The 11,051-nt window shown below is 42.5% G+C and overlaps 2 protein-coding genes across 3 annotated transcripts; both read left to right on the plus strand.

The window, feature by feature from the left end:
* Nucleotides 1–1,934: 1,934 nt before the first annotated feature.
* Nucleotides 1,935–2,888, plus strand: LOC132234119 (olfactory receptor 7A17-like). Its single transcript, XM_059695169.1, has one exon. It carries the CDS (start codon nucleotides 1,935–1,937, stop codon nucleotides 2,886–2,888), a length of 954 nt encoding a protein of 317 aa, XP_059551152.1.
* A 4,723-nt stretch (nucleotides 2,889–7,611) lies between these two features.
* On the plus strand, nucleotides 7,612–11,051 carry LOC132234120 (olfactory receptor 7A17-like). Of its 2 annotated transcripts, XM_059695171.1 has the most exons (2): nucleotides 7,612–7,623; nucleotides 10,110–11,051. In XM_059695171.1, the coding sequence occupies exons 1-2, from the start codon at nucleotides 7,612–7,614 to the stop codon at nucleotides 11,049–11,051; spliced, it is 954 nt and encodes a 317-aa protein (XP_059551154.1). The 2 variants fall into 2 exon arrangements, with proteins under 2 accessions (XP_059551154.1, XP_059551153.1); XM_059695170.1 differs by lacking the exon at nucleotides 7,612–7,623 and having other exon boundaries at nucleotides 10,098–11,051.

Here is an 11,051-nt window from a genome sequence, read left to right on the forward strand (position 1 = left end):
CATCTTCAGAATTGATCTCTGGTTTTCAAAGTTGAGGTCAAGGGGAAGTTTCTGGGCGGTTCCTCTTTGGGATGGGTGTGGTCAGGGACATCACTAAATCTCTGGGTCAGACACTCAGTGTGACTCACAGCAGCTCAGAAGCTCGTGATGTTATCGTGTCCATGTGTCCTGCATGAGCGCTTACATACCCTGGGGAGATGTTTATTCCAGGGGAGGTGGACCCATCACTAAGAAGGGAATATGCATCTGGACTCCAAGGTGATCCCATGAAGACCAAAACTGGCAGAAAAGTTGGCGTTTATTTATGATCCCTTGGTTTCAAAGGGGCTGAATTGCTTAAAAGTCCATTTAATGAGGAGCCCTGAGAATTCAGCCTCTGGACCTCCCTCTGCAGACTCACCTGCAGCTCCTTAGCCATAAGCAAAGAGCATCCTCTCTGTGCCTCTCTAAGATGTTCAACTGCTCTGGAAAACAGGCACCTGACCTGCATTTCTTGCCCTTTCCACATCAATTGTTGAAGGAAGGAAGGACCAGTCAAGCCAAATCCAGTGAGTGATGCCACTGGGGGTGCCAGAGTGAGCGCTGTGGGAAAGCATCCTGGGGAGAAGTAAAGCTTTTAATAACCGTGTCTTCTGGGGGAACAGTCAGGCTGATGAAATAGTGAAAGGGATGGACTCAAGATCCTGCATGTTTGGTGACCTTAGGTCTGAAGGGCTTTCTTGCAAATTATTCCTCCTCAGCCCCTTTCTTCTCTCCATCTCAGAGCACAATTCCACATCCTCACTCCTCCCACAGTAGGAACAGACCCTCCCTTCTGTCTGCTCAGCTCTCAGGATTCTGTTTTATTTCAACCTTAGCATTTCCTCCTCTCTGTAAAGCATTGACAGGGTGAGGCAGCCTTGCAGAGCAGAAAAGCACTGACTTAGCGTCAGGGAGGTGTGAGTTCTAATTCACTCTTCTACAGCTGGAGCCTGATAGACCCGGGAACTCTTCTTACATTCTGTGCATCTTTCTCTCATCAGCACAAGAGTGAGTATAAGGAGATCTCTGAGAATGCTCACGGAAGAGCAGGTGCCATGGGTCTATTTTTCCCTGTATCTCTGGTCTGCTGCTACCCAAAGGAACTGGCCTTTTAAACTCTTCTCACATTTATTGTATTGAATTCCAGATTATTTTTACTGTGTCCCAAAATAAGAAATGCCTTTACACTGTGATCCAGCAATTTTTGCACATACACACACACACACACACACACACCCCTGAACAAAGGGAACCATATACCATCACTATGTATGATGCACTGTAATATTTTCTTTTGTGACTTTTTGACTCTATTCACCATTTTGGATCCTTTTTGAGTCTTTAATACCTAAAACAAGTGTCATCTCAGGGCTTTTGCACTGCCACTTTTCCTGAATAACCCTCACCCCAAATAACCCATGTCACCTCCTCTGTCTTCCTGGAGGTCTCTGTTCAATTGCCACCTTGTTTTCAGGGATGCCTGTTCTCCCAATATAAAATAACAACCCATCCACTCTCTTTTATACCTACTTTATTTTCTTCACATGACACCATCTAACTTGGTATATGATATATTTGTGGTATATATTCTTTCACTATCATTATATTCTAGGAATTTTGTTTCTGAGCATCCTGTACACTTTCACTAGAGGTGGGAAATATCAATAAAAATTCCTTAAGTGCATGAAAACATTTCTCATAAAAATAGTGTAATCCACAACCATCTTGGAAACAAAGTTTGAGGAAGACAGGAATTTCTAATCAGAGATGTCATGGGGGATGATACGTACAAAAAATAAATATTGTTGCTTTTTTACAAAATATAGTTGTAGTTTTTCAACTATGCTTGTAATGGCCATTTGTGTAAAAAGTAATCATGCTATTTTTTCTATCCTACTAGTCACCTTCACCCCATGGAACCTGAGAATGATACTCTGATTTCAGAATTTCTTCTTCTGGGATTATCAGAGGAACCAGAACTGCAGCCCCTCATATTTGGGATTTTCCTCTCCATGTACCTGATCACTGTGGTTGGAAACCTGCTCATCATCCTGGCTGTCAGCTCAGACTCCCACCTCCACAGGCCCATGTACTTCTTCCTCTCCAACCTGTCCTTGGTAGACATCTGTTTCACCTCCACCACCGTCCCGAAGATGCTATGGAACATCAAGACACAAAGCAAAGCCATCACGTTTAAAGGCTGCATCACACAGTTGTATTTTTTCCTACTCTTTGGAGGACTGGATGACTTCCTGCTAGCCGTGATGGCCTATGACAGGTATGTGGCCATCTGCCACCCCCTGCACTATATGGTCATCATGAACCCCTGGCTCTGTGGACTGCTGGTTCTGGTGTCCTGGATCACAAGTGCCCTGCAATCGTTGTTACAAAGTTTAATGGTGTTGCAATTGTCCTTCTGTACAGACTTGGAAATCCCCCACTTTTTCTGTGAACTCAAAGAGGTGGTCCAACTTGCCAGTTCCGACACCTTTCTTAATAACATGGTGATGTATTTTATAGCTGTGCTACTGGGTGTTGTCCCCCTCGCTGGTGTCATTTACTCTTACTCAAAGATAGTGTCCTCCGTACGTGCAATCCCATCAGCTCAGGGGAAGTATAAGGCATTTTCTACCTGTGCGTCTCACCTCTGGGTTGTCTCCTTATTTTATGGAACAGGCATAGGAGTGTACCTAAGCTCTGCTGATACCCACAGCTCACACTCAAGTGCAGCAGCCTCAGTGATGTACACTGTGGTCATACCCATGCTGAACCCCTTCATCTACAGTCTCAGGAACAAAGACATAAAGAGGGCCCTGAAAACATTCTTTGGGATGGCAGGTACGAAGGGGACAAGCATCTTGAGGTAAAAAGTGCCCTTGATTTTGGGTCTAAAGAACTTAAAACCAGAAATTGTGATTCTTTCATCACATTGTGTTTTTTTAGACTTACTCCTTTTATTTTTTTAAAAAAATATTTTTATTGATTTCAGAGAGGAAGGGAAAGGGAGAGAGCGAAACATGGATGATGAGAGAATAATATTGATCACCAGCCTCCTGCATAACCACTCCTGGTGATTGAACCCACAACCCGGGCATGTGCCCTGACCAAAAATCTAACGGAGCTGTCCCAGTTCATAGGTTGACACTCAACCACTGAGAAACACAGGCTGGGCCACAATTGCTCCTTTTATTCTGTCCTTGAATTTCCTTTGTTTGTTTCAGCATCTCTATACAATTTAAATAACCATTTTATTAAGCTTCCTGGTTTGTCTGTTATATAGACAGTCATTCCCTTTGTCCTTTTTTAAACTTCATTAAGTTTTTCAACCTTGATCAGAAATAGTGAGAAATTTTCATTTACTTCACTAGAAACATTGAGGTCTTAAGAATAATTCCTTCTCAAATGACATATATTATTGTAAGTAATTTCTTCTTGTTTTGTAGGTAGAATAATAAGTGGTATTACTCATGTAAAAAACTGCACTTGGCTACCTAATCCATTATATAATTTCATTCCATAAAATCTGAAACCTCAGTTTTCACCATGTGTCCCTCATTCTGTATATTGGTATCTTAACTGCTCTTCCTGATATTGCAGATTTTAAAATTGTTCCCTATAAGTCTCAGTCTATTGATAGGGATGCAATAGGAGAGGAACCCCTGGCCCCTGGCCTGGTTCCTACTACTTGTTTCTCAGACCAGCGTCAATGTTCTGGGTGGATGGACTCTTGTGGTCCTTCCTATAATTACAACAACCATCATGGAACTATGAAAACATAAGGTTCATTACTCACAGTCCTGTACCCCCAAAAGCCACACAGGAAGCTGTGTGTATGCATGTGTGTGAAAGAGAGAGAGAAATGGGCTTGAGCTGAAGGACTCTGCCTCTATGGAGACCAAGGGTATGATGGCTATGGTTTTGTGGGTTTGCTTTTTAAAAATGTATCTTTATTATTGAAAGTATTACAGATGTCCTTCTTTTCTTCCCCCATTGACCCCACTCTTCTCCTCTCCAGTCCCCTCCCCAGGCCTTCACCCCACTACTATCTGTGTCCATGTGTTATTCATATATGCACATAAGTTCTTTGGTTAATTTCTTCCCTCCTCCCCTTCCCTCGGATAATCCACAGTCTGTTGCATGCTTCCATGTCTCTGGATCTATTTTGTTTGGCACTTTATTTTGTTTATGGATTTTACATATAACTGAGATCATGTGATACTTGTCTTTCTCTGACTGACTTATTTCACTTAGCATAAAACTTTTCAGGCCCCTCCATGCTATTTCAAAGGGTAAGAGATCCTTCTTTTTCACAACTGCATAGTATTCCATTGTTTAAATATACCACCGTTTTGTGTGTGTGTGTGTGTGTGTGTGTGTGTGTGTGTGTGTGTTTTAATCTATGCTTCAATGGATGGGCACCTGTGCTCTCTGCAGATCTTAGCTATTGTAAATAACACTGATATGAACATAGAGGTACATGTATTCTTTCTCATTAGTGTTTGAGAATTCTTAGCTTATATTCCTAGAAGTAGGATGACTGGGTCAAATGGCAGTTCCAATTTTTTTTTTTGAGGAAACTCCACACTGTTTTCCACAGTGGCTGTACCAGTCTGCATTCCCCCCAGCAGTGCATGAGGTTTCCCTTTTCTCCACATCCTTACCAGCACTTGTTGTTAGTTGATGTATTTATAGCAGCCATTATGGCAGGTGTGAGGAGGCACCTCATTGTGGTTTAATTAGCTTCTCTCTAATGATTAGTGACATTGAGGATTTATTCATATGACTGTTGGCCATTTGTGTGTCTTTCTTTGGAGAAGTGTCTATTTATGTCTTCTGCTCATTTTCTGATGGGGCTGTTTGTCTTCCTTTTGTTGAGTTGGATGAGTACTTTATATATTTTAGGTTTGCTTTTTATTTCAAACCTAAGAGGAGGAATTAAGGTAGTGTGGAGGTGGGAGTCTGAGCTGACGGCCAGGATGATGCGCAGGTTTCCCAACACAATGATCAGGTACATGGAGAGGAAAAGCCCAAATATGAGGGGCTGCAGGGATGGTTCCTCTGATAATCCCAGGAGAAGAAATTCTGTAATTCGTGTATCACTGCCTTGTACCATGTGGCAGTGTTCAGAACTAGGAAGAAAAATAATATGATTAATTTTACACATGTCGGTAATAACACAGTGAAATGCTAGATTTTATGTTTTTATGTTTTTCAGACAAGACATTGTATACTTATATTGATTATATCATCTTTAATGGGTCTTCTGTGAAAACTGTGATTAGCAATTCTTGTCCTACACTCAGCTTTCCCCCAAGAGGTCATGTAATATACGGTCTTAATTGAAAATTCTTTTACACATTTGAGGAATTTATGTTGATTACTGACTATCTTCTAGGGTAAGAGTATAGAATGCTGAGAAATAAAGCATTCCTCAATGCATTGATGGAGAAAGAATATAAATTACCAAGTAGAAAAAAACATATGCTCTGTTAGATAGTGACAGATGCTATGAAAAAGAAAAAGCAGGTATATAATAGAACGAATGGAGGTGTTGTATTTTATGGAGGGTTCAGGAAGATCTGCAAACAAAGTGATATTTGAACAGAGTCCTAGAGGAAGACAGAGTGGGAGTCATGAATCTATCTGGGGGAAGTGTGTGCCTGGCTGTGGGAAGAGTCAGTACAAAGACCCAGAGGGTGGCATGTGTTTCAGATATTCAAGCCTACAACCCAGGCAGGTGCCTTGACCAGGGATCCAACCATGACCTCCTGAGCAGCACGGGCCAGGCAACACATGCTTGTTTTTTAAATCTAGACTCATCAAAATGACTTGCTAGTTGTAATAGCCTTCTAATGCATTTTAGACAGCCAATTTTATCATCTGAAAATGTGATTAATTTACTTTTACAGAAGACATGAACCTACTATTGCTTTTACTCTTTGGTTGCATAGATTTGAAATTTCAGAACAGTGATGACATACATGACAGTAGCAGGCATATTTGTCCTCTGTATGACCTTCAAGCACATTCCTCAAATATTTTCTTGTCAGGTCTGATATTAGTTGATGATCAAGGAAACTATTTTATGGTAGCTAAAAAATACCTTATGTACAGTTTCTTAGAAGTGCTTTTATACATTATCATTTGCATATCTCAAGATGATTCTACTATATTTGGATGATTTTTTCTATTAGTTTATTCTAAGACAATACAATTAATAAATTCTCAATATTAGAGGCTCATGGATTTCATGGTAGACTTCTTCTGCTCATAATTTAAATCAGGTAGTCTGCACTCCATACACTATTCTATCAATTCGAAGGCTGCCTTAGAAAGATAATTGCTTGTCAGGTTATTGGAACCATCAGCAGAAACCAAGGACAGCTCATGGCTGGACCTCCACTCAGCCAAGTTCTCCTTGCACTAAGGTTTGAGGTACTTCAGACTAACTTCAATGGACACTGGCATAGGGAGAGTTATATTGGGAGGAGAGTCAGGATGGTGGATGGGTCTGACAGTACATCAGGGGAGACTGAGCAGAGCCTGTGTGCTATAGATTTCCTGGACCTTCCCACTGGCAGAAAAGAAGCCAGATTTAACTCTTCTTTTAATTTTAAAATTTTGTATCTGATTTACTTACTGCCCATGTCCAAATTTACACACTTAATCAGGGGCCAGCAAAGTACTCCTCAAAGAACAAATCCCACCCTAGCCTGTTTTTGTAAAGAGGCTTTATCAGTTGGGTGATGGTAGCCCCGTAAAAGATATGTCTACATTCTAACACTAAGTACCTGTAAATGTGACTTTATTTGAAAAAAAAAAGGCTCTTTATAGATATAACTAGAGGCCTGGTGCACAAAAATCTGTGCACTCGGGGGGTCCCTCATCCTGGTGTGAGCCCTCTAGCAGCCTGGGACCCCTAAGGGGATGTCCACCTGCTGGCTTAGGCCCGATCTCCAGGGGATCAGGCCTAAGCTGGCAATCAGGCATCCCAGATACCTATTTCCAGCCTGTGGGTCAATTGGCATATTACCCTTTTATATAGGATAGAGGCCTGGTGCACAGGTGGGGGCTGCTAGTTTGCCTTCATGGGTGTCCTGATCAGGGTGTGGGTCCCTCTAAGGTGCCTGGCCATCCTGGGTGAGGGCCTGAGGGCCATTTTCAGGATGCCCACAGCTCCTTCAGGCTGGAAGCAGGTATCTGGGATTTATTTATTTTCTATAATTGAAACTTTGTAGACTTGAGCGGACCTCAGGGCCGGCTAGGGCTGGCAGGAAGCTTGGCTACCTCCACTGCCTGGGGAAACTAAAGCCTCCTGCTTGCTTGAGCTTCATGGCCATTGCCGTCTTTGTGACAGAGAAATTGTGTTAGGGAGTGACAGTTAATTAGCATATTACTCTTTTATTAGATCGGATTAAGGATATCAAGATAAAATCATCCTCAATTATCCAGTTGGACCCTAAAACCAATGACCAAGCTCCTTATAAGAGATACAGTGGAGAGGCACAGAGAAAAGAAGCCCTTATGTCTCCTAAGATTGGGGTGATGCAGCCACAAAACCCAGGGATGCTTGCAGTCACTAATAGCAGGATGAGGCAAGGAGCTCAGCCTCCCATAGAGACCCCGGGGAGTGCAGCCTTTCTGACATCCTGAGAAAAGACTTCTCACATCAAGAACCTGATGAAATAAATTGCTGTTGTTTAAACCCACCCCAGTTTGAGCTTACTTGTTACAGAATCCACAGAAAATGAATACCTACAGCCAAGCCCATCTGTGTGGGTATTTCCTACCAGTGCTTCCACACTACAATGGCAGACTTAAGTAGCTGCAACTGCGCACTGATGGTCCAATAATAATCTTTATCTAGTTCTTTACACATATGTTTGGCAGTGACTGCTCTAAGTCACTATCAGGTACTGGTTTTATATTCAAAGTACTCTTTTCCATCGTAAAGAAATGCTCTGAATAGCCTCGCTGACCAGAAAAAAAAATATGTACCTATGTGAGTGTAAAGATGTGAATGCATTTACCCCAGATGAAAAATATTGAATAATTGGATCTGGGGAACCTGTACAAAAGAAACTCTATCTATGCAGCCAAAATAATTTACTCTCCATCAAGTGCATCTTCAGAATTGATCTCTGGTTTTCAAAGTTGAGGTCAAGGGGAAGTTTCTGGGAGGTTCCTGTTTCGGATGGGTGTGGTCAGGGACATCACTAAACCTCTGGGTCAGACACTCAGTGTGACTCACAGCAGCTCAGAAGCTCATGATGTTATCCCTCCATGTGTCCTGCATGAGCGCTTACATACCCTTCGGAGATGATTATTCCAGGGCAGGTGGACCCATCAGTAGGAAGGGAATATGAATCTGGACCCCAAGGTGATCCCATGGAGACCAAACTGGCAGAAAAGTTGCCTTTTATTTATGGTCCCTTGCTTTCAAGGGAGCTGACTTGCTTAGAGAACTGAGCAACAGTAAAACAGTCCATTTAATGAGGAGTCCTGAGAATTCAGCCTCTGGACCTCCCTCTGCAGACTCACCTGAGGTTCCGCAGCCACAGGCTAAGAGCATCCTCTCTGTGCCTCTCTTAGATGTTCTTCTGCTCTGGAAATCCGGCACCTGACCTCCATTTCTTGCTCTTTCCACATCAATTGCCAAGGAGGAAAGACCAGTAGAGCCAAATCCAGTGAGTGACGCCACTGGGGGTGCCAGAGTGAGCGCTGAGGGAAAGCATCCTGGGGAGAAGCAAAGCTTTTAATAACCGTGTCTTCTGGGGGAACAGTCAGACTTTTGAAATAGTGAAAGGGATGGACTCCAGATCCTGCACATTTGGCGACCTTAGGTCTGAAGGGCTTTCTTGCAACTTATTCCTCCTCAGCCCCTTTCTTCTCTCCATCTCAGAGCACAATTCCATAGCCTCTCTCCTCCTACAGCAGATCCTCCCTTCTGTCTGCTCAGCTCTCAGGATTCTGCTTTATTTCAACCTTAGCATTTCCTTATCTCTGTGAAGCACTGACGGAGTGAGGCAGGCTTGCAGAGCAGAAAAGCACTGACTTAGCGTCAGGGAGGTGTGAGTTCTAATTCACTCTTCTACAGCTGGTTCCTGATAGACCCGGGAACTCTTCTTACATTCTGTGCATCTTTCTCTCATCAGCACAAGAGAGAGTATAAGGAGATCTCTGAGAATGCTTACGGAAGAACAGGTGCCATGGGTCTATTTTTCCCTGTATCTCTGCTCTGCTGCTAACCAAAGGAAATGGCCTTTTAAAATGTCCTAACATTTATTGTATTGAATTCCAGATAATTTTTACTGTGTCCCAAAATAAGACATGCCTTTACATTGTGTTCCAGCAATTTTTGCACATACACACACACACACACACACACACACACACAAACAGACACCTGAACAGAGAGATCAATATACCATCACTATGTATGATGCACTGTAATATTTTCTTTTGTGACATTTTGACTCTATTTCACCATTCTGGATCCTTTTTGCATCTTTAATACCTAAAATAAGTGTCATCTCAGGGCTTTTCCACTGCCTCTTTTACTGAATAACCCCAAATAAGCCCATGTCATCCCCTCTGTCTTCCTTGAGGTCTCTGTTCAATTGCCACCTTGTTTTCAGGGATGCATTTCCTTCCAGTATAAAATACCACCCCATCCACTCTCTTTTATACCTACTTTTTATATCTTCACATGACACCATCTAACTTGGTATATGATATATTTGTTGTATATATTCTTTCACTATCATTATATTCTAGGAATTTTGTTTCTGAGCATCCTGTACACTTTCACAAGAGGTAGGAAATATCAATAAATATTCCTTAAGTGCATGAAAGCATTTCTCATAAAAATAGTGTAATCCACTACCACCTTGGAAACAAAGTTTGAGGAAGACAGGAATTTCTAATCAGAGATGTCATGGGGGACGATACGTACAAAAAATAAATATTATTGCTTTGTTACAAAATATAGTTGTAGCATTTCAACTATGCTTGAATGGCCATTTGTGTAAAACGTAATCATGCTATTTTTCTTTCCTACTAGTCACCTCCACCCCATGGGACCTGAGAATGATACTCTGATTTCAGAATTTCTTCTTCTGGGATTATCAGAGGAACCAGAACTGCAGCCCCTCATATTTGGGCTTTTCCTCTCCATGTACCTGATCACTGTGTTGGGAAACCTGCTCATCATCCTGGCTGTCAGCTCAGACTCCCACCTCCACACACCCATGTACTTCTTCCTCTCCAACCTGTCCTTGGTAGACATCTGTTTCACCTCCACCACCGTCCCAAAGATGCTGTGGAACATCCAGACAAAAAGCAAAGCCATCACGTTTAAAGGCTGCATCACACAGTTGTATTTTTTCTTACTCTTTGCAGGACTGGATGACTTCCTTCTAGCCGTGATGGCCTATGACAGGTATGTGGCCATCTGCCACCCCCTGCATTATATGGTCATCATGAACCCCCGTCTCTGTGGACTGCTGGTTCTGATGTCCTGGATTATGGCTGTCCTGAATTCCTTGGCACAAAGTTTAATAGTGTTGCGATTGTCCTTCTGTACAGACTTGGAAATCCCCCACTTTTTCTGTGAACTTAAAGAGGTCGTCCAGCTTGCCTGTTCCGACACCTTTCTTAATAACATGGTGATGTATTTTATAACTGTGCTACTGGCTGGTGGCCCCCTTGCTGGTATCATTTACTCTTACTCAAAGATAGTGTCCTCCATACGTGCAATCCCATCAGCTCAGGGTAAGTATAAAGCATTTTCTACGTGTGCATCTCACCTCTTGGTTGTCTCCTTATTTTATTGTACAAGCATAGGAATGTATCTCAGCTCTGCTGCTGCCCACAGCTCACACTCAAGTGCAGCAGCCTCAGTGATGTACACCGTGGTCACACCCATGCTGAACCCCTTCATCTACAGTCTCAGGAACAAGGATATAAAGAGGGCCCTGAAAAAATTCTTTGTGATGGCAGGTACAAAGGGGACAAGCATCTTGAGGTAA

This window comes from Myotis daubentonii, chromosome 5 (genome assembly GCF_963259705.1).
Source record: "Myotis daubentonii chromosome 5, mMyoDau2.1, whole genome shotgun sequence".
NCBI lineage: Eukaryota > Metazoa > Chordata > Mammalia > Chiroptera > Vespertilionidae > Myotis > Myotis daubentonii.

Bases quoted from the DNA above. Each gene is read 5' to 3' on its own strand.
- LOC132234119 (XM_059695169.1), top strand. From the start codon at position 1,935: ATGGAACCTGAGAATGATACTCTGATTTCAGAATTTCTTCTTCTGGGA.